Source organism: Brachyistius frenatus, unplaced genomic scaffold (genome assembly GCF_029030835.1).
Source record: "Brachyistius frenatus isolate BFR_SWC_R1_liver_20210118 unplaced genomic scaffold, ASM2903083v1 Contig_18, whole genome shotgun sequence".
Taxonomy (NCBI): domain Eukaryota; kingdom Metazoa; phylum Chordata; class Actinopteri; family Embiotocidae; genus Brachyistius; species Brachyistius frenatus.
The window spans coordinates 4,730,586-4,753,875 of record NW_027210617.1 but is presented as its reverse complement, the minus strand read 5'-3'; the positions used below and the strand labels follow the sequence as shown (position 1 = coordinate 4,753,875).

The following is a 23,290-nucleotide window of genomic DNA, read 5'->3' as shown; positions in this document are numbered from 1 at the left end:
CAACGTGTTGTATTATAAAAAAAGCTTGTTATAATATCCACTCATCCATAAGTAGCCACATTTAAACTGTTAAATAAATGGTGCATGGAAAAAATAATAATACAAGAATTCCCTCTGAAGTGGAAATATGAAGTAGCATCAAATGGAAACACTCAAAGTAGGCTCCATAGCGCCTTGGTCAGTTCCCACCCTTTTTGTGGAGGCTCCAGCTGGCCTGGTCGTAGTGAGATGAGCGCCCGCCCGTGCAGCCACCAGGTGGGGTAAGAAGGAGCGGAAGTCGGACTGCTGGAGGTTTGCTGCCCTCCGCAGGCTGCTTCCCGGTAAATGTGCCGATTTTTCGGAAGATAAAGAAGAAGGGACCGTCTCGGTGTAGTGAAGAAACCCACAGAATAAACACAGTGTCAGCAGGGGGGGGTCGCGTTTTAACACCACGCAAAACGGCTCCCGTTCAGTGTTTCTTACGCGCAAACGTCCCATTATCTCCAGGACGCACTTTTTTTTTAATCTGCTGCTTCACTTGCACGGAGCGACACTCGGGTGGTGTTTTTTTTTTTTTTTTTTTTTTTTTCCGGAGGAAACGCACATTTAACGCGACATTGTTGACATGATTAAGCACGTTTCAGATCGCTCCTCGTCCTCGCACGATTCCGCTGCCGCGTTATTTGGGGGGTTGTGGTGCAGTTTCGCGAAGAAGCTGGTAAATATATATATATATATATATATAAATATATATATATATTTTGGGGGGGGGGGGCAAAGGGAGGCTCCGGGCGGGCACGGCGGCGCGTCAGACGGACCCGTAGAGGAGAACACAAGGGAGAGTGACAAGGACGGGGAGAGGGAGAAAGAAAGGGGAGGGGAACTGACATTAAAGCAACACAACAAGGAAACTACACTGCAGAGCCGCAGACGCCTTCATTTTATGGTTTTGAATAATAGCCGGAGCTAGTCCCGGCGAAGTGGTATCCTGTGAAAATCCGCCCGCAGCTCAGACCCCGCGCAGCCCCCCCAAAGTGCCCCGAAAAGGAGCCGCTTTCGGACCGAGTTGGATTTTAAAGGCGCTTTCAGAGATATGGGTGAGAAGAATGAAAGAGGGCTTTAATTGCGATTCTGGAGGAAATTAACTGAGGAGGAGCAGGGCCTCTTCTTGCGGACACAGCCTTAATGGGAGGTGGAAACAAAGGCCAAGCGTAGCTTAGCCGTAATTAATGAAATGCCAATTTAGATTATCTTTGGGCTATTTCGTCCCTCTGGAGATTCCTTTCGCCAATAACTGGATAGCTATCATTATTAGCGCGCCGCAATTAGGAGGGGATTGCTGGCAGCCATTAAACTGAAGCCTTCATTAGAAAGTCATTAGAATTAAAAAAATAATGGGACATTTACGACGACTTTTGCTGCTGATGTGCAGATGTTTTAAAGACCGGGTAATACGACCTTTCACAGGAGGCCACGTTAAACCCGTGCAGCATAAGCAGCCAGGACTCTGGTTTTGTTTTAGACGCCGACTCGTCGCAGCCAGCCGAACCTGATGATCCTCCATGTGTGAATGTTCGCAGGCTCAGAGCCACCCAGCTCTCCACAGGTGGTGGAGGACGGAGGCGAGGAGGACGAGGAGGAGCTGAGCGGAGGGGAGGAGGCGGACCTGCGGTCCAGCTCGGGCCGGGGCTCCCTGCTGACCCGGCGAGGCATCACCCTGAGGGTGCTGCTCAAGGACGGCCTGGTGGAGCCGGGGGACGGCGTGTTAGCCATCCACTATCTGGTGATAACGCACGCAGCGCGGCGGGACGCGAACGACGTTATTCATTGTTAATAGAGATGTCGTATGATGGTCGCACCCGGAGGTCGCAATACACCAAGCAGTGGCTTTAAAGAGTTAAACTAACACGCACTCGTTGTTTTGTTCTCCCCTTCACATTTTACAGGGTAAGAACTTTGTGGGAGACCTGTTGAATGACGGGAAAATCCGATGGGTGGAGACGGGCCAGATCTTCAACTCCCCCAGTGCCTGGGCAACACACTGTAAACGTCTGGTCAACCCGGCCAAGAAGTCTGGCTGCGGCTGGGCGTCTGTGCGCTACCGGGGCCAGAAGCTGGTCCAGTACAAAACCACCTGGCTGCACAAGTATCAACCCAGCGCAGACATGGTGAGTGACGGACGGTGGAATCTGTAACGTCCAACGCGTCCACCGAACACCCTGACCCGAAGTTTGACTTAAACAGTGAAAAGACCAAAATGTCCTTCGCCACAGATTCAGTACTGAGACAAAAAAAAAAAGGAGTTGTTTCGAGGTTAAAGGAAGGGATGACGAAGCCTTTAAACACGTTGATAGCATAGTGCAGCCCAAACTGGAGAACAGCTGGTCAACTCGGTGGACTTTTGGTTTTTAGCCGTGGGTGACGTGCAGAGAAGCGGTGAAACGCAATGACATCACCGACCGTGAAAGAGGGATGATGAAATCAGTAAGAAGAAAAAGGACGGCACTTTGTTAACATATAAGTCTCCGTTGTGGTGTCGTTTAACAATACACAATTCAGTATAATAAAATGAATATATACCGGTGTGTTTACGAACCTTCAATTGTCCTTTATATGTTCATTTCTTGTGATGCTAGAGCCTGGTGAGTGAGGAGGATGATGACGAGGACGAGGAGGAAGGGAAGACGGCCGTGCAGGCTGAAGAGAAGAACAAGAACAGCAAACCTGGATTGCATGGTATAATCGAGCTGTCTTTTCTTTTCTTCTCTGAACAAGGGAGGAAAACTAATGTCCGTCTCTACTGTGTTCCAGACGTGATGGTTTCTCGGAGAACTGACAGAGAGAGAGTTCCTGTCAGATATTGCACCTTGGGCACCAGAGATGCCGCCAGGTACCACCTTGTCTATACAGCTTGACACCGTGTGTTCAGTGTACTGTGCGTGAAGTGACTTAGAGTGTGACGGACACTTGGAACGCTTGCGTCCTCAGAGATCCGCACACGCTGGTGGAGCTGTCAGCCTTCTCAGCCATCAACAGATTCCAGCCTTTCAATGTGGCCGTGTCCAGTAACGTACTGCTGCTAATGGTAAGTGCGAACTGGTTTTAAAGGAGGGAATATGGACGACATAGTTAAGGACGATGGAACCTGGTTTTCTTGTCCTCCGTAGGACTTCCACTGTCACCTGACCACCAGTGAGGTGGTGGGATACCTCGGAGGGCGGTGGGACACCAATACGCAGCGTGAGTGCGACTATGTGACTGGAATAAGAAAGTAGCCGCTATAAAGTATTACTGTACACGTTAAAAGATCAAAGTGAAGCTCACTTTCCTTTTGCCGTGTTTCAGTGCTGACAGTCTTAAGGGCTTTCCCCTGTCGGACCAGGCTGGCAGACAGAGACTCGGCCTCTGCTGTTGAGGAGGAGGTAACACACCAACACTGAATCAGTAGTCTGCACGAGGAGCATGCGTGACTTCAGGAAACTTGAAGGTGAAAGACACCCACTTTAAAAAGTTCTCCCTGTAGCCCGGGATAGCTCAGCAGCCAACACTTGTCAAGAAGCTTCTCTCCAGAAACTAAAGAACAAACTCTTGAATTTCCATCACTGGGAAGTAAAGGTTGTTGGCATTTCTGCACTTAAAGACGGCTTAAAGTCTGGCTCAATTCTGTTAACAGTCTTAAAATAGTCGGCATGCTTCGGTTTTGTGCATTAACATGTGCAAAAGTATAGAAATACACCGTTTTTAAACTGTAATATTAGGTGCTGAAAATGAACCGTTACTGTACTGAATATGAAATGCAGAAACCGTGCAGTTGGGACATTTAACTAAAAGCCAAACTGTAACTGTTACTGAATATCACATTTTAGGTCTCTGCAGATTTTATTTTTTTTTGAACATTGCCCAAATCATTTTTTTAAAATCATCACCGAGTTTCCTCTGTGACCTGACGACGTCCATAAAAACGAACCACTCTCTTTACTTTTTACTCCGGTGGAACAAACATTTAAAGCGTTACCAACCTCACACTTTTTTTTTTTTTTTCCAACCAGTGTGTTTCAATGTTTACCATTGTTCCAGATCTGTCAGAACCTGTTCATGCGCGGGCTGTCGTTGGTGGGCTGGTACCACAGTCACCCGCGAGGTCCGGCCCTGCCGTCGCTGCAGGACATCGACTCCCAGATGGACCATCAGCTGAGGCTGCAGGGCTCAAACAACGGCTTCCAGCCCTGCCTGGGCATCATCTGTGGTGAGTGTCTGTGTGGATACAGTGGGGCACTACGATGATGTGATCGATTATTATTATTATTATTATTATCTGGTTTTACTCATTGGTGTTTTGCAGTATCAGAAACAGTGACCCATGAGTTTTGCTGTCCAAAACTTTCATTTTGGAATGGAATAACGTTGCGATGAGGTGGCAGCAGATAAAATGACTGATGACAAAACAGTTGATGAACAGGTAATAAGTAGTGCAGACAGGTAACGAGCCAGCTATACACAGTGGTGATTAAAGAGTGAGACGAGACGCTACTTGTCAGATCGGTTACAAAGCCGCCGTGTTCTTGTGTTACTCACGACAAAAGGTGTGAAGACAGAAGGAAACGGGAGCTGTCATTCTTCACTTTATAAACGTGACTTTCATTGTTCATTTTTTTTTTTTGCAGTCATTTTCAGGCAAAACAGAGTAAAGGATGCAAAGTGGGTACGTCGTTCAGTTCCAGTAGACAAATAACAACTCATTCTGCAGTGCTGAAAGGATCATAAGTCAGTAGGAACTGAGCCAAACTGACTTTTGCTAAATTAAAATTAATACCTTAATGGGACATTTAATTTCCAAATCCGGAACAACTTGTATTTCCAGACTTTGGCGTGGCATGTGAAGGCACCATCACGGTCACGAATCTTAGTTCTCCAAGGCAGATTGAAGGTCATTTGCGCTTCTCTTTTTCAGGTCCATATTATCACGGAAATCAAGGTGTGGCCTCCACAATAACTCCATTCTGGGTCGTACCGCCACCGGAGGTTAGGACACAGACATAATTATTCGATTTTAAACCTCTTACCCACATATTTCACGGCTCTTTCACTTAGTTCAGGTGTTAATTACGACTGACAGATTTCTGCTAAACGTCTTCTCCCTTTCTGCAGCAACGGCCTAATGACCACGGCATCCCAGTGGCTGTCGAGGTTACCTACGTGCAGGACAACTTCCTCACCAGTGACGTTCTTAACGAGATGGTACTGATACTGCGGCCTCAGTCCTGCGGAGATACTGTCGAAAACCTCAATTTAAATTGAAACGGTTAGAAAAAGCTCATTGTAATTCCTACGCAGATCCTGCTGGTCGACTACTACAGAGCAGCTCCCGACCTCGTCCAGTTCAACCAACACTGGTGTCCCGACACGACCATGATGGACAAGATAAAGGTAGGATGAGTTCAAGAAAACCAAAATCAGCTCGCCTCATACGTTGACAAGATGATACAGTAGATAGTGACGCGGCTGACCTTGCTTGTCTTCCTCTTCAGGGCTCTCTGAGTTGCCATGCCCCCAAAGACCAGGCCTACTCTCAGATCTTAGAACATGTCTACAGTCAGCTGTGCCACATGATCTGAGCGTGTCGGCGCTCCGTCTCAGATCGTCCCACTTCAGACCCGTTTTTTCTTTGCAGAGCTGCCGGAACGGGTGTAACGGGCGCAAGATGTAAAACCTGCTCGGAAGACATGTAGATGCCTTGAATGCTCTCATGCCTGAGTGGTACTTCATTTATTTTTTTATACAGCATTATTGTGAGTTCAAAAACACTTGAGTGACTCTTGGGGTGCTACATCTGTGATAGTAGGTGGTATTTACCAGTGACAAAAACACACAGAAATACAATTGAAACCCAAACAGCATCAAATCGGACAAACAAAACCAATATTTGACAGAAGGACATCACATAGAACCATTTTATAAAGAAGAAATCAAGCTGCTTCACCGGCCTCTGACCTTTTCCACATGGACCTATGTGCCTATTTTTGTCGGGATCCTGCAGAGTGAGCAGATATTGCCAGATATGTACAACGTAAACTCTTAATGTCTTGTAATTGCCTTTGTAGACTTAACCAATGGAACAGTGGTGGGGGAAAAAGTAAAAACAAGTAGGGCAAAAAAAACAAAAACAAAAATACTACAGTTCATTAGCAGCTTATGCAAAGGTGTCTGTGTTTGACCTAAACTGTACTCTGCAATAGGTTTACTGAATGTTTGTCAAATTGAAGGGTTGCGTGTGGTGCAAGTAAATCCGCTGTACCATACAGATTAAGTCCACTCATGTAATGAAACAGGTGTGTGTGTGTGTGTGTGTGTGTGCGTGTGTGCGTGTGTGTGCCCGTCTACTGTCTCCCTGTCAGGTTATGTGAGACACGAGTCCTGTTGGTTCGGACAGATGTTTGCTTTCTCTTTTACCTTGTACTGTATTTATTACTAGCTGTGGACTGTGTGACACACACGTGTGAGGACAGAGCATTGCCTTAAGCCTGCTGATTGATGATCCACTGAGCATTAAAATATACACACTGGAACTATTTAAACACGACTGGCTGGTATTTGTTCACTTCATTGTAAATACGCAGTATATACAGTTTACATGTATTTATAATGCACTTGAATGTCAGGGCAATATTGGTATTTGAAATACTTCTTTGAATTGATCGTTCTCTCGGGCAGAATAAGTGTACAACATTCATCTTTGATAGAAAAGAATTTGGAACACAAGTTGTACTTTTTTGGGGGCTTTTAGTCGGTTTCTGACATCAACCCTACTGGAAATATGTGGAATGTGCTTCAAAGTTGAGTCGGTGCCCCCCCCCAAAAAAAAGCAACAGATTTGTTTAAAGCGTGTCAATTCTGCTGAGAAAAGTGGTCAGACGTCCAACCAGAATCCTGCCGGAGGCTCGTCGATGGCTACTTCAAACAACTGGTCAAGGTGTAACTTGCTAAAAGACATTCAACAAAATATTACGTGTATGATTTTGACCCTGTCTAGATTTGAAAACTTCTGCACCAATTCTTGGATTTAAAAAAAAAAAAAAAAAAAAAAAAAAAATGTATACCAAGGATGTAGGTTGTACACTCATTTTGCCCCTAAAAAAAGAACTCAAAAAGAAATGAATAAATCCCCAATATTGCCATGACATTCATGCCCATGAGTGCCTGTAAGCATCCGACCGCGGCAGCATATAAATCCGAGCTCTGAGAAATAGTTCCTTATGTTTTTTTCTGTGTATTCTTCACTGCTCTCAAATCTATAAAACACAACAACAAAACTATACTTTGGTGTCCTCACTACAAACACAACGAGAACATATTTTTTTCTTTTTATTTATTGTATGAATGGGGGAGGTGGGAGACAAGAAAGAAGCACGTACAAATACTGTGATAATAAAAGACAAAAATATTGCAGTTAAATTCGGTATTTATACCAAAAGTAAAAAGGCAACTTAAATCTAAGATATACACTGACTCAGTGAAATATAGGACTACATGCAAAGATTAATTTAAATGTTTTAAAGTCTGGTATATAAAAAATAATACTATAGAGAGCCGGGATGATTTAATGTTGTTCAAAAAGAGAATTTAAGACTGATTAAACACATACATAACCCTTAAAGAAAAGAAATCAGTGGGACTTTTTTTTTTTTTTTTTTTCAAAAACGGATTAAAATCGACATAAAAAATAACAGTTTCCACTGGTGATCTGCTGATAGACCTCACATTATTCTAAACATGTCCAGTAAACTGCCTGTAGTGTCATCAACGTGAAGAAATAAACGCACACATGCATTTAAATCTTTACACAGGAAAGTGCCCATGACTCGAAATAAAAACCAAAAGTAGAAAAAAGAAATTCTTGACCACGTTTTAAGTCGCTAGGTTAGGTTTTGGTTGCTGTATTAGGTCGGGGAACTTTCCCTGCTTTCTTTTCCAAAGGCACTAAAACAAAACTAGAACGGACACTGTGATCCAGACAGCACCTCCTATCACCCTGAACGTCATACAAGAGGTGAAATGTGTTAAAGGCCAGAGATGTAAACATATTAGACGAGGGAAGTGTTTGGCAGCTTGGGAGTGATGGACAAACACTGATAAAAGAGGGGAAATGAAGCAGAAAGATACTGCAAACAGTCAAAGAGCCCAAATCTGACATTCACAGTTATAACTTTTTTCTTTTTTTTTCTTTTCATTTCTTTTTTTTTTTTTTTTTTTTTTTTTACCCCAGACAAGTAAAAATTTGCTGGACTAAAGGTAAATAGTAACAAAGGTTCTCCACATTAATCCAAATGGACAACAGCTTACAATTACATTTCCCTTGATGGTTTCCCTTTGAATTCAAGCTCTTTCCCTCGAACTGCGGGCGTGGACCGTGGCTAAATCCAGAACAAGAAGCCAGCCTTGTCTGGACAATTTAAACATTTGCCTCCGTCAGCCCAATATTCTACAAAAGCTATCAAATCAGAGCCTTTGTGAAGGATTAAGAGTTACAGAGTCAGACTACAGATGAGTTTCACATTCTCTCAGACGAGAGGACAGACGGCAACAGCTGGACAGTTAGTGATGAACACAAGAGACAGAGTTGCTGCCAGCAGCATCAATTCAGGCTCTGCATAGAGTTATAACGGGAGCCAAAACGGGGGTCAAACGGCTGAGAAAAAGGAAAAGGCTTAACATATTATGATAAACGAGCCCCAAACTAAATGAATATATGGCTGTGTTACAAAATCATTAGCAGTCGAACAAACCGGCGCACTAAGCGATATGTTTCTATTGCATTTCATTAAGTCTTTTTTTTTTTTTTGGCTCTGTCTCCTCTATTGAACAGACTAGCAGGCAACCATTAAACAACTCATCTTTCAGCGTTTCTAGGCAACAGACACACGTCTGCTTTAAGTGACATAAAGGTGCAACCTCTGCATTTTAACTTTGGGTCTGTGTGTAATGGTGGAGTAAGTCTGTCACACACACACGTCAATCTCATTTGAGGACCAAGGTGCAATAAGAATATTTTCGCTCACATATTCAGTATCCAGTTCAAGTCTTAAAAACTACTGTAGTCGGTTGAGGCTGACATAAATCAAATACTGAAGCAAAGGCCTGTTGTGTACTGGAGCTATCGTCACTGGACAGCTTTATGTAGATTTTTTTTTAAAAAAAGAAAAAAAAGGAGCAACACAAATAGGCCCCGAACCTGAAAAAAATCTCAATTCAGACGCAAATTTTGGCTCGTGTTACTCATTAAAAATGTAAATGCAGTACTTTTTCTTTTTCATAATACAACCAGTTAAACTGTTTTTAGTCATGTGAAGTTCCATTTTAGTTTAGGTGAAAGTAATTCTCAGTCGAGCCAGCAGATGGCATCAAGAGACGTACTTAAGGCACCAACGACACTTCAGTTTTGAAATGAGGATAATATTCAGTCAGCATTCACTGAGGTTTGAATTGGCTTCTAAAAACTGACTGTGAAGTTGGTGACCAACCTGATTTTTAAAAAGACTGCAGTCACGCAAAAAGAGTGATTCTGAATGTGTCACCCCAGTTATGGCAACCTAATTTAATACAAAGTCTGTTTGTTTTTTTTGAAATAATGAATTTGTAGTTTAAAAAGATATTGCTTACAAAGGTTTGATCCGTTTTTCCTCAAGAAATGTGTCTTACTGTCAGGTCACAAATAAAAACACTTTGTCTCCATGCTAGTCTGGATCCTTTTACCTTTGAGTAAACAGGTTAGCGTTCTGGTCTGGACTTTGAACCGTGACCGTCTTCTCCAGAACTCCAGGTGACAAAAAGTGCTCATCTGTCGCGGCGGTGATGTCGGAGCCGAGGGTGAAAATGAAACCTCTGTGGACCATCCCCTGTCTTCTCTTCGCTCCCTCCACACTAACTCTACTTCCTCTCTGCCCTCCTCCTCTACATCAGTCTGCTCTCAGCTCTCTCTTTATATTAGTGTGGCAAAGGAACGAGGACCTCGACGTAGTTGAGAGGGAAGAATCCCGACTGGCCGTTCAGCATGCCCTCGTACCAGTTCTCGTCGATCTGATTGGTCAGGGTGATGATGTCCCCCTCGCGGAAGCCCAGCTCTCCTTCGTTCTCTGGCTCGAAGTCGTACAGCGCCTTGCAGCTCGGCTGCTCCGGGGCTGAGAAGGAAGGAAAGAAAGGATGAGGAAGCTGGAGAGTGCGGAGGAAATATCAAGACACTCCGACACGGCAAGCAAGCAAAAAAAAAAAAAAAAAAAAAAAAAAATGCCACCCGCGTGCGATCGCACTTGCTTTTGAATATTAGTGTGCCGTCGGTACGCGGCGCGGTCAGACCCACGTCAACGCGGCGCTGCAAACAAGCTCATTGAGTGCCGACCAGCCGAATCTTTTGACTACGAACTGCACCGTCCTCTGGACAGCAGGTTTCCGGCTGACCGTCCTCCTCCCTCCTTCGTTCTCTTGACTCCTCTGACTCCTTCTCTGTGACCTCACGTAGATCAGCAGAGGAGAGTGGAGCTCTGCACACAAGACAAACCAGGCTTTTCTGTTGCCAAACAATTTTCTCATTGTGTCGAGTTCACGCAGCAGACCCGCCGGGCAGGCTCGAGCTGGGGAACGCTTCGGTCACTCCTTCTCCGTGTTTTACTAAATGTCTGTTTTTAAATCGTATTTAAAAACATATTAAGACCACGTGAAGTGTGGCCATTCGAGCTTCTACAACTTTAAAAACAAGTCATATCATCGTGAAGTCAGGTTGCAGTATTTAAAAGACAGAATGGGGAGTTCACTACAAACCGCATGCGTGTTGTTCATCGATACGTGCACAATAAATCACCGATTATCTGGAACACCTACGAGAAGCAACTTTTACCCTACTTCCTACATTGCACTCCAGAAACTGCAAACACACGCACGCACACACCCACACTGGAGCAGTTCAAGACCACAAAAAATTCTTGTGCCAAAATAATGACAAATGGCCCACACAATCTGCGACTCACACAATCCTGGTTTCCGAAATGACAATCTGGCCGAGTGAAAAGACGGATCTGATGATGTCATAGGAAGGAAGAACAAGGTCAGTTGGTGAAAAGCCAACAGATGAGAGACACACACACACACACACACACACACACACACACACACACACACACACACTCACTCACACACACACACACATACAGACACACACACACACACACACACACAAACACACATTAACACATACACACACACACACACTAACATATACACACACACACACACTCACTCACTCACACACTACACACACACACACACACTAACATATACACACACACACACACACTCACTCACACATACATACACATACACAAACTCTCACTCACTCACACATACATACACAGACACACACACAAACACACACACACTAACACATACACACACACACACACACACACACACACACACACACACACACACACACTCACACATACATACACATACACAGACACACACACACACACACACACACACACACACACACACACACACACACACACATACACAGACACACACACACACACACACACAAACACACACACACTAACACACACACACACACACACACACACACACACACACACACACACACAAACACACACACTAACATACATATACACTAACACACACACACACTTTCTCAGTCAAAAGCAAAGTGAAGTCGTCTGAACACTTCAACAGTCAAACATTCAGTGCATGCCATCATTTACAAATCCTCGTTCAGACTGGAGAAAAAGATCCGCACTGCACGAGCTTCACATATTTGTGCTCGGTGATACTGACTGGTTGCAGTTGTTGAGCAATCATGTTGGCAAATGTGGAGGACTTTCAGTTAACATTCTGTCAGTGAGTTTTCTGTGTGCTACAACTTCTGTGTTAGTAGAAATAGTTGTACGTTTGGTTGCCGTTGGTTGGCAGCTCTTCTCCACATATCTTCCTGACTGACATTTTGTGGCCTTAATAATAATGAAAGCGGGAGTTTTTAATTGTTGTTTGTTTTGTCAACACATCTGTAAATGTACAAACCCATTTTGTGGTCATGGTAAAATGATAAATTGTTGATCCTGATCTTCACTTCCAAATATCAAAATATTGTTGTTGTTTTTTTTACCTCCTTTCAACAATTTCTTACCTGAGTTGCGTGAAGGTGGGGGGGCCATTGAGGTCGAGTAGCTGCCGTTTGAATGGTTGTTGTCTCCGATGTCTAAGATAGGTTTGGGCTTTGGTGTGTATTCACGTCTTGGTCGAGTCTGAGCGTCACTCATCCTGCTCAAAAAGACAACATTAATTTGAGTAATACAGGAGTCACACGTACGTTTCCAAACCTCCACAAAAAAAAAAAAAAAAAAAAAAAAAAAAAAACGTCTGAAGTTACTGTGACTGAATTATTGCCGGCCTCAGATGTATTACACAGTGTGCTGGTACTTGTGTGTCTTTAGGGTTGGTCACCGCACCTGTCTCGGAGTTTGTCAGAAAGCTCCTCCAGCACCTGTACAGCTTGTCTGTGGTACTGCAGCTGGGACTCCACCAGAGATGAGAGCTGGCTCACCTGCTCTATCTGCACACGCGCACGCGCACGCACACACACACACACACACACACACACACACACACACACACACACACACACACAGACAGACAGACGCACAGACGCGTAAATATATCACTTGTAACTCAATGTCACTGAGCTTAAGTTTCTAGTTAGTCATTCTAAAGGATAGACATTCTTGGCAATGAATAACACATTCTAAAAAAGCCTCAGTAACTGTGTGTGGGCATTTACAGCACCCTGGAGACACATTACCATGAAGCCAACGTGTAATAAATTATTCATTTATTCGTTTCAGAAATAAATCACGGTCTGATTTTTCTGGAGCATTCATCCTCATCTAAAGCTACTATAATTAGACGCCGAGTTAAGATCATTTTGCAAAACTTCCACTTTCAGTGGGGCTGGGAGTTTTCATAATATCAATCATCTTTTGTCATGCAAAACTAATTATGAAGACATTGAATCCCCACGTGCCTTTTTTTTTAAGGTAACTTTAGTGTGTGCTGTGCATGATCTGGGTGCTGCGTTGTGCTCTTGTGGTTGTGTTCCACGTTTTGTGTTTGTTACTAACTAATGCTGTTACAAAAACAAAATGTATTTGGCGAGATCCAAGGTCAGAATTTGATTTCCCCCACAAACAAATTCACTGATATAAAGTACCATGAACACCATAAAAGAGGTTGACACAAGTGAAAAAAAAAATGAAAATACGAAAGACACACCGTCCCGATAGGACTGGTGCTATCCGCTCTGACAACCAGTCTTCAATATTAACGCCATGAGCTGCTGTGATGCCGTATAATAAAGCGCAAAGGTCCTAAACCTAAACTAAACCCAAACAGTAAGTGCTCAACTACAGCCATTTAAAAATGGGTTTATCTCCGGTGCCGTCATTATTGTGTTTAATCAATTTACAGGTCTAACTAATCGAGTGTACGTTTGTCCTGTGGGTGTGTGTGTGTGTGTGTGGGTGTGTGTGTGTATTTGCCAAAGCCACGTAAAGCACTGCAGTGAAGCCGGTGATGAAATGTTTCACACGTCACCATGTTAATAGCATTAGAAATGATATGAAGGCCCAGGCTGAAAATAAATGAGGTTATTCTTTGAAATGTTCCGGATTCATATTTACATATGATGAAAAGAAAGAAAGGGAATTTGCTTTGGTCTGTACATTGCTGTAAGAAGTCCAGAATCAGCTGTTTCGGTCTTCAGATTTGAGGATTGAAAATGTTCTATTTCCACGATGATCAAAGTGGGTAAATGCCATGAATACTGGAATGCCTTCATAATCCATCTATATCAGTGGTTCTGATAATCCATCTATATCAGTGGTTCTTAACCTTATTGGAGGTACTGAACCCTGCGAACTTCATCAGTGCAACCCTTCGTAATTGGAAAACTGACAAAAACGGCCGACATTGCTAGTGTGAACCGGGCTATACTGCGTGTGTCTTACTGCGGTCAGCCGCTGATACTCGGTCAAGTGAGCTGCCGCTTGAAAATGTATTTGGGTAATTCGCGGCATTCGCGCCTGAAAGGGGGCGGGGCTTATCTCCGTGCCTTATCTCCCTAAAAACAGTACCGTTTCCTTCATCCACCATTGAACTAACCACTAGTTCTGTTTTATACTTGTTGTGTCTGGGTTCATAATATTATCCGCAGTCGCACAACTGCGTCTGAATGACGGCCGCTTCCAGCGTCATTCGCGCTGCCCGACGGAAATTGGCGTCATTCGCAACCATTCGCGTCTGTACATGTAAACTACCTCGCAGTGTGTGTCTGCCGAGGGGTTCGGCAGACACACACCGCGATCAAGTGAGCCGCCGCTTTAAAAATTAATGACCGTCTATTCCTTAAGGTGAACGGGGCGCTCGGTGTGAACGCACCTTCAGGAATAGACGGTCATTAATTTTTAAAGCGGCGGCTCACTTGACCGCGGTGTGTGTCTGCCGAACCCCTAAGAGTGACTCATCGAACCCCTGGGGTTCGATCGAACCCAGGTTAAGAACCACTGATCTATATAGTTGAGGAAAGAAAAAAACAAGAAAAAAAAAACAACAACTTTTGAATGGAGTCTTGGACTGCAGCAGGATCAGGCTTGAAATTATGTTTTATAAGACAGACGTCAACAAAATACATTAAACGTTAAAAGGTCCTTACGTCGGTTTCCAGCAGGTTGTACATGCTGTTCTCCGCCACTTCCTTTGACTCGTGAAACTTCTCCAGGGCTTGTCGAAGCTCCTCATCCGGGATCTTGCCCTGACGCTTTTTCTTGTAGTCGTAGTCGAGGCGACGGCCTTCCAGCTTCTTCAGATGGTGCTGAAGCGGTAAGAGCCGTAGTTTAGTTCGTTTTTGGAGGCGCAACAATCCTCCTCGCTCATTTTTGTGGTTTAAAGTGTTTACACTTTACAGTCTGTGTTGTTTCATGAAATGCAAAAGTCAAAGGTGTGAACAACATACTTCAAAACAGTAGCTGTAACTGAAGTGTTAACCAACAGTTGTTGTTTTTTTATCCTGTCACGAAAACAACACATCGTTCTGTCAAATACCTGAATCTCTCTGAGGTCCTTGTCACAGAGCCCTTGCAATGGATCAATAAAGTTCTGTTTGACGTCGATGTCGAGAGAGTCTTTGACTTCCGCCAATCTCTTCATGGACTCTCCGACATCTACTAGAGCTCCGCCTGAACCACACAGACAGATTGAAAGGTAAATAATGTACCACAGCATTATATCACCGTCAGTTCACACATGCAGAAACAGATTGTATCTCACAAAACCCCACACGCCACATACACAAGTACAATACTCAAAAAAGTCCAAAAGCATTTGATAGACACTCTGTAAACAGTTTGGGTGCAGCCTCTTGTTAAGCATTTTAATGAAACCACACACACACACACACACCCACGCATACTTCAAAACCTAAAATTACACACATCAATGCCTAAGAATTTACTGCTGTAAACCACAGTAGATATGTAACATATCTTACCAAAGTTAGTTTCCTCTCCGAGGTCCCGCCCATACTTGGACATACACTCTCCTAGCAGCCCCTCGGCCTGGGGATAGCCGGGGTTCTTCACCTGACCACGGATCTTAGACATGGTGTTCAACATGGACAGTTTGGCCCGTGATGCTGTGGATGTAAAAGAGACGGAGTTGAAACTAATTCTAAGTCACCTGCCTGCACGACAACAGGTTTTCTTCTCACCGGGGTTGGGTTGCAGGTACTCTGACGTTTTGGAGATCACCTCCACTACTGCTTTACTGGTCACATCTACTTTCTACAAAACACAGGATGCACACACATTACAAGTTTGCAACAGAGCCACTAGTCACAAAATGAAAATAGAACAGAGACAGTGGGGAGAAGGGGGGGGGGGGGCGGCGGTGCTGCGAAACCTTCTGTTAGCAATTACGTGCTAATTAAAGACAAACTTCACTTTGTTTTTGTCCTTCTAATCACCTCAGGAAACAATATATGCTATAAAGTACAGTACTGAGATGAGTCTCAACATGCTGGTCAAATCACAATATATGGGAATTAATAATTCATTATTATATTCATCAATAATTATATTCATAAACTTTGAGATCAGGAAATGTTCTCAACTAATAGTGAATGGTGTAAAGCTTTAAATCAGATGTAACAGAAGTCCCACAAAAAGCAACAATCTGTTTGTGTACTGTGTAAAATCCTCCAGGCCTACAGCTTTGATTTAACATAGTTCTCTGTTAAGACCATGGAAAGATGCCTCTTACCCGTTCCAAGTCTCTGAAGTCATCATCTAGTTTGGTTCCCTCTGCACCTCCAACTTTCTCACTCACCAGCTAGAGGGTGAGACACAGGGAGACAGAGAGGGAGAGACACAGGGAGACAGAGATTGAGGGAGAGACACAGGGAGACAGAGAGAGCGAGGGTGAGACACAGGGAGACAGAGAGAGACACAGGGAGACAGAGAGAGAGAGGTGAGACACAGGGAGACAGAGAGAGAGGACAGAGAGAGAGGGTGAGACACAGGGAGACAGAGGGAGAGACACAGGGAGACAGAGAGAGAGAGAGAGAGAGGGGAAGAGACAGGGAGACAGAGAGAGAGGGAGAGACACATGGAGACAGAGAGAGAGAGGGAGACAGAGAGAGAGAGGGAGAAACAGGGAGACAGAGAGAGGGAGGGACACAGGGAGACAAAGAGGGAGGGAGGGACACAGGGAGAGAGAGGGGAGAAAAGGGAAGGAAGGAGCAAACAGTGTAAATTCATCAGCGCTGCTCATAAGGTTTTGATTTGAGTGAGAAACAAGCTGAAGAACATCTCTGGTTTACAAATGTCGGCTCTGTGAGCACGAACTCTCGGACATGCAATGATGAGCATATTGTTTGTGTGAAAAACATCACGACTGTAAATAAAAATAACTCCACAATTCTATTTCAATCAATATAGTACAACTTGTTGATGTTGATTGAGAGTATGTTTACCCAAGTGAAATCTTGCAGCATGTTTTTAGGCCACAGACAAAATTCTCGGAAATGGAAAACAGGCCCTTTTCTTTTTCTACGCAGCACAAGTGTTCGTGTCCCCTCTTTTTCTCTAGTTCTTCAAAGAAGACACAAGTTGGAGTTGAAATTGAATGAAATCATAATTCTGTCTCTGTAGTGACTCTGTACTGGTGTGACTTCAGGATAATTAAAATCTTGACTGCTGAATTCACCGGCTGCATATCTCCATATTCAGAGTTCCTCCAAAAGGAACGGGCAGAAAAACAACTCCCACCTTCATCAGTAAGAGAAAATAAAATGGCAAGCAACAACATTCCTTCAGCACAGAGTATCGTAGGCTTGTTGTACAAAGACAAAAGCGAACCACAATGACTAATTTGTGCTTTTAAATTTCTGCTAGGATTCCAGTCCACAATACTTTCTGTATTTACTTACGTAATGAAAGCAGGATGTAATGAATCTGCTTTGGGGGTATTTAACGTTTGAGGGAAACCGTTACAGCCCCGATTAGTTGTATTATTCCGCCCAGCAGTATTCACAGGAAGGGATGTAAGAAACAAATGAATAAACTTGAGATTTGCGATTTCACGACTGATTTTGAATGAATAATTTTCAAGCATATATTGATGGCAGACAGCAGTTCATTGGACATTTTTGTAAACCCATTATTTGTGGATAGCAGTGTTGTAATCTATCTTCAGCCTTTTGATTCGTAACGTAATAATATAAACCGAGATAGAAAGTAGTGTTATGCTATGACTGTTTTCCTAATATTAAGATTAAAAAAATTAAAATTAAAAAAAAAAGTGCAATGTATCCCATTCCTTACAATATATTGCTATCTATCAAATTGTAACCCCTGCATTATGATTTGTGTTGTATTCGTCAGATACTTGATGAAACACGACCCGGATTACCAGAGGAAGCAAGTCAAACTGTCTGGACAAGTTAATGAAACACACAGAAAAGAATACATAATTTTGAACTGCATCTGGACAATTTGGATTTTATTTTGTATAATGCTGCGGTAGACGTTCTTGAACCCACTGTGAGGACAGTATTAGTTTACTAAAAGCACCACTGTGCATGGCAACCGGGAAGGATCCCTTCAACAAGTTTAACTAAATCTTATTTTTTTTTTGTATATTTGTACAAACTGACTTAAACTTTGTAGGCTTGTATAATTCGGTAAAATCCTGACTATTAAAGATTTGCCGCATGATCCTGTCAGGCAGCGACCTTCTCTGAAATAGATTATTAGGCCTGTTCAGTTTTTTAAGACACAATGTTTCTTTCCTTAAGTCTTGTTCACTCGTGTGACAGAGCAACAGGCGTTCTTAGTAATTTCCTCAATGACTCAAAACTATTGTTGGTGACATTTTTGTGATTACTGGAATTACAGACTTCTGGGCCTCTCATGAAGTAAAGCACCGATTAGTAAAGCAGGAGTGCGTCTGCTACATTGAGGCTACATGGTTTTAACGTATTCTCACAAACAGAAAATTAAAAAGCACACTTTTACTCATTCACCTCAGCAGCAGCCGAGACCCTGTCATTCAGCAGTGTTCAAGCTACGCTGCTGTATCTCTGCTGTATGCAGAAAGCACACGACGGTGGGCCTCGGGAGGGGGGGGGGGGGGGGGGGGGGGGAATTCAGGTCACCAATAAAAATACGGCCTCGACTCGCAGCCAGCTCGGCATTTACCTCCCTACTTCTGAGGAGATCCAACATTGCAAGTGGAAAATGTGGGTTACTTGGCTATTTAACAACACGTTACTAAATTAGCTACGAGTCGGCTTTAAAGCTTTGCTGGGATGATTTGTTGGCCACTAAACAATATTACATTTTTGCCAGTGTAACATTATTATTTACATACACACAGACTTTAAGAGAAGGAGCTCAAAAACATCCCCAGAATGCTATCATAGGCAAGTTTTGGTATAAACACGAAGACCATCAGAGGGGGATTAGTCTATAACAGGTACCCTTTTCATCATAATGACTGCGTATTAGTTAAATGCTAGTGCATTATTGCAAAGCCTGGTTCAAGCTCTAGTTTGGCTTCAGATGTCATGAAGCCCAAAAAGCTGATTTATGCAGAGACCTCGATCAGTTAAATGTGAAAAGTCACATTATTCTCAGGGGGTTGTAGCTCTGCTTGCGTAATAGCTATAAAATACATCTCGGCTATTATTGTTAAAGCCATCATGTGCAAAACAAAATGAGATTGGAGCACAGAATCAAAAAGCTAAAAGGAAGGTTGTTGGACAGATAAAGCATTTGGTCTCGAACACTCGGTGAGAGAAACCAAACTGGTGACATGAAAATGAGGTGAAAGGGGATTCGAAATCGAAATAGAGAAAGAGAGCAATGTATCAGAGCAAACCACATTTCAAGAGGAACTTATTTGATTTGTCAAAGGTCAGGAAGTGCGGTTGTGATAGTTGTACCTCAGAAGCTGTCTGGCATTTTCAGTACATTTATGTACAATGGGTCTTTGTGTTCAGTCAGTAGGACTATTTGAATATTATTATTGTTTATTTTCTTTTTTTCCTTGATTCACATAAGTGAAAACTCTTATTTTCTATGCTTTGAATAAAGTTTCCACCAGCCTGGATTTGAAATTCAAACTGTAACTCCTGTGTTATATTGAGTTAATCAACAAAATCATGAATAATTATTTCACTCTTCATACACACAGGAGCTCATCGGCACTGCAAGCGGGCGATATGAATACAACTTTGTGCATACACTGTACGCAATTTTATATTGATATATTTATCATCTACTTCATCACATCGATGTCAAAATCACACGAAACTAAAAACGCAATGCTGCTCAGTTATTTAAAATGTTTCTCATAACAAGTGTAACACAACCAGATTTACTAAGGGGATGGATTCCTTCATATAAAGGAAGCAGATAAACTTCCTGACGATAAACAAATTCATATCATCTCGCAGCCATTAAGATCATGTGGCTTCCCTTAATCTTAATGAACCCTAATTAGCATCTTCTAACACTAATGCCATCGTCCTGCCGCCTGCATCTCTCATTGATCTTGATTGAGAGTAATGAAAAGCAAGCCGGGGGATTATATTACAGAACAAATACTATATTACTCCTATAAACCAGCTTAATCCCTGCACCAAACCGTAATCTCCTTTTCACCACCGAACTAATCCCGTCTGATTGAACATTGTCTTAACATCTGGTGTGATGTGTCTTGGTAGACCAGCAGGAACAAGTGCGCTGCGTATAAAACCTGCACATTTTGGAAATGCTTGTACACCCGTGTTTTGGTCCAACAAAATCAATTTATTTTTAAAGACATGTGCCATTAATTAACATTGTTCAGCTACTTACAGATTCCTTTAAATTCACGTCAAGTTTTAAAATGGGAGATAATAATAACCACCGAATGTCAGTTTATATACGCTGGTAAGTGGATGTTGTAACAACGGCACAAGACATTTCTGATGCAGACGGTTGTCTGTTTTCTGGTATTAAACTTCAGGTAACAACAGCAACAGCACGACTTCTTGTTAACTTGCGATGAAAACCCTGCAACGTCCTTTCAGAGGTGTTCGATATTAGCCGTGTCCACTTTCTGTATCATCCATGACGAGTCATGTAACACACGGCTTGTTGAGCATTTACCCTCTTCCTCAGTCTCCTTCCTTTCTCCATGTAAGCAATACCTTTATTTATCAGTATTCATTCCCTATTACACCTAGAGCTTTCATAAGAGTGATTTCGCTCCTGCGCTGAGCGCCCTTTGGGTGTAACATTTATTCCAAAAACAAATAACAGAGAAAGAGAGAAACAAGGACATGTGAGCTACAAGGCAAGGACATCGTTTCCACAGCCAACTTCCTGCATGCCTCCCGTTTAGAAAATCTGCGCTATGCCGACTGTTATTGACTCTCGTGGAGTTTTGGCAAGAAAAGCAGCTGCAATGCAGTGAAACAAAAAAAAAAAAAAAAAAAAAAAAAAAAAAAAAAGGGAAAGTACACTCTTTTCCACCTCTTCTCCACATCATTCCCAGAGTCACTTTATCACGCACTTAATCTCCCTCAAACACCTTCTGCAAATGATCTACTTTACAGTCCGGTACCAACAAGTCTCGATGTGAAAGCTTCTCAATCGTGTTATTTTTTTTTATTTTTTTTTTTCACCTCACGAAAACCCAACAGGGATCCGAGTCTGTTCCTGACAGGAAGCCGGGGCAGAAACCAAATGTCTTTCCTGCTTAGATCAGCAAGGGTAGGAAGAAAAAGAAAGGGGGAAAAAAAATCTGTTACACCGTCCCCTCCCATGACTGAGAGAGCTGGTCCAAATTTAAAAAAAAAAAATTAAAAAAAAAAAACACTCAGCAAGATTCAGACACTGTAGGACTTTTCTTTTTTTTTTTTTGGTATTTAGAGAAACACAAAACACAGCTGGAAAATAAATAGGTGACTCCACTTCAAAAGAAGACGGAGTTACTGAAAGTACCGATGGACGTGAATCTCTCACCCTGCTGACATGTTTGTTTTCAAACCTGACTCTGAAGATATTGCACCACTTTGTTGTTGTTGTTGTTGTTTTTAACCGTTTTGTTTTTAACTCTACGAGCCCCCCTGTCTCACCCGGATAGTCCCTCGAGCGAAAGCAGCTCGTGTTTACCAAAAGAAGTGGACTTAAATCACAGTTGTGTAACTTAAAAAAAATTAAAATAAATAAATAAAAAAGGACAACAACTCGTGTCATACCTGTAAACAACATCAACGTCGCACGAGCCTGTTAACTTATTGTAAACACGTCAGAAAAGATGCACGTTAACTTGAACGCTGCCTGTTAAAAGAACGAGAAAGAGTGCCGACTAAAAACAACACAAACATTGTACACGCTGACCACAAAACAAACAAACAAACAAAAAAATATATATAAAAAGTTGGCGACGGTAGTTTCCTGCCGGAGCCCAAAACAACTTAGCAGCTAGCGTCGCGTTAACAAAGCGTTATTAACATTAGCTGACCGTTAGCCGATGCTAAAGGAGGCTAAAGCTGCTAACGTGACATGTTGCTCGGCGGGTTTTAGAAAAGTTTCCTCAAACCTGGCTGGCTTTGTAAAACTGCTTCTTCAGGCCCGCGACAGACATCTTGGGACCCTCCCCTGGCTCGTCTTCGACTTCCAAACGGAGGTGTAAAACAGGTCGCGATGTTACACCCCCCCCTCCTCCAAAAAAAAAAAAAGTTAACGATACAGTTGGGTTTTTTTTTTTTTGGGGGTCAGAAAATGGGCCGGGGCGAAAACTGTGTTCCGGAGGACTCATAGGAGCGCGGAGCCGTCACTCACTCCCGAGTCGGGACACGCCAGCTGACCACGTCCACGTCGAGAGCGACTCTTCTTCTTCCCGCTGTCACACAGCTGCAGATAACAGAGCCAAGTTGCGCTCAAGCCAACAAAGCCGACCATTAATGTTTTCTCCTGAACTAAGAACGAGAGCAAAAATTTTTTAAAATTAAAAAAAATTAAAAAAAATACATAAAAGAAACCCGACTCGCTTGCGCGTAAAGCACCAAATCTGCACCGAGACACTTTGAAGAAATCAGTTTCCTGAGTTTCGAGGCGACGCTGTGTTTTGGTTTAAAGTTGGCGCACACTGCCCCCTGCTGGATGGAGCAGGTAAACGCCCCGCCTGTCTGCTGCAGCAAGGGCTCCCGTTCATATGTTACACCATTTTATGTTTAAATTACTTGCGGTAGAAGAAGTATTCAGGATCTTTACTTAAGTCGAGTATTTAAGTACGATCATTTAAATGGACTTAAGGTATCAAAAGTAAAAGTATACAGTCAGTGTTTTACCATTATATATATATATATGGTGTTTTTTGGATTAATATTAGTATTAAATTATGGTGCATGTTACTGCTGTACTTATTCAACATTGTGCTCATTTTAACTACTTTGTGTGCTGTTGGTTAGTGTAATCTACAGATCTACAGTGAGACATCATATTCCATAAGCCTATCATGTGTCTGTCGTTTAGGTTCTATAAGAACTACGTATCTCTAAAAAGTTGACAAAGTTCAGAAAATAATGCATTTCCCAGCAAAACAAATTATCATAACGATAAAGGTGAATTCAATTTTATACATGCTTCACATAGTATATATATATATATATATATATAAAAAAATCAGCAGCAGTCTTTACTCG

At 42.7% G+C, this 23,290-nt stretch overlaps 2 protein-coding genes across 3 annotated transcripts; one reads left to right on the top strand and one right to left on the bottom strand.

Moving 5' to 3' along the window:
- The first annotated feature begins 831 nt into the window (after positions 1-831).
- On the top strand, positions 832-6,554 carry mpnd (MPN domain containing). The gene is made up of 13 exons (XM_069695012.1): positions 832-1,076; positions 1,560-1,762; positions 1,926-2,147; positions 2,616-2,715; positions 2,791-2,869; positions 2,968-3,064; positions 3,147-3,219; positions 3,325-3,401; positions 4,057-4,225; positions 4,931-5,001; positions 5,128-5,217; positions 5,314-5,406; positions 5,508-6,554. Exons 1-13 carry the CDS (start codon positions 1,073-1,075, stop codon positions 5,592-5,594), a joined length of 1,365 nt encoding a protein of 454 aa, XP_069551113.1. The 5' UTR covers positions 832-1,072; the 3' UTR covers positions 5,595-6,554.
- Positions 6,555-7,071: 517 nt separating this feature from the next.
- Positions 7,072-22,650, bottom strand: sh3gl1b (SH3-domain GRB2-like 1b). Of its 2 annotated transcripts, XM_069695011.1 has the most exons (10): positions 22,186-22,307; positions 16,354-16,422; positions 15,803-15,875; positions 15,584-15,727; positions 15,139-15,272; positions 14,750-14,908; positions 12,492-12,595; positions 12,170-12,303; positions 10,998-11,045; positions 7,072-10,154 (listed from the first exon to the last, which is right to left on the bottom strand). In XM_069695011.1, exons 1-10 carry the CDS (start codon positions 22,228-22,230, stop codon positions 9,961-9,963), a joined length of 1,104 nt encoding a protein of 367 aa, XP_069551112.1. In that variant the 5' UTR covers positions 22,231-22,307; the 3' UTR covers positions 7,072-9,960. The 2 variants fall into 2 exon arrangements, with proteins under 2 accessions (XP_069551112.1, XP_069551111.1); XM_069695010.1 differs by lacking the exon at positions 10,998-11,045 and having other exon boundaries at positions 22,186-22,650.
- Positions 22,651-23,290: the final 640 nt, after the last annotated feature.

Bases quoted from the DNA above. Each gene is read 5' to 3' on its own strand.
- mpnd (XM_069695012.1), top strand. The intron at 3,402-4,056 runs GTAACACACCAA...CCATTGTTCCAG, and splicing joins CCTCTGCTGTTGAGGAGGAG to ATCTGTCAGAACCTGTTCAT. The intron at 4,226-4,930 runs GTGAGTGTCTGT...TCTCTTTTTCAG, and splicing joins CTGCCTGGGCATCATCTGTG to GTCCATATTATCACGGAAAT.
- sh3gl1b (XM_069695010.1), bottom strand. From the start codon at position 22,404: ATGAGTCCTCCGGAACACAGTTTTCGCCCCGGCCCATTTTCTGACCCC. The intron at 16,423-22,185 runs GTTTGAGGAAAC...CTCACCCTCTAG, and splicing joins AGTTTTACAAAGCCAGCCAG to CTGGTGAGTGAGAAAGTTGG. The intron at 10,155-12,169 runs GTAAGAAATTGT...CTTCCTTCTCAG, and splicing joins CCCACCTTCACGCAACTCAG to CCCCGGAGCAGCCGAGCTGC.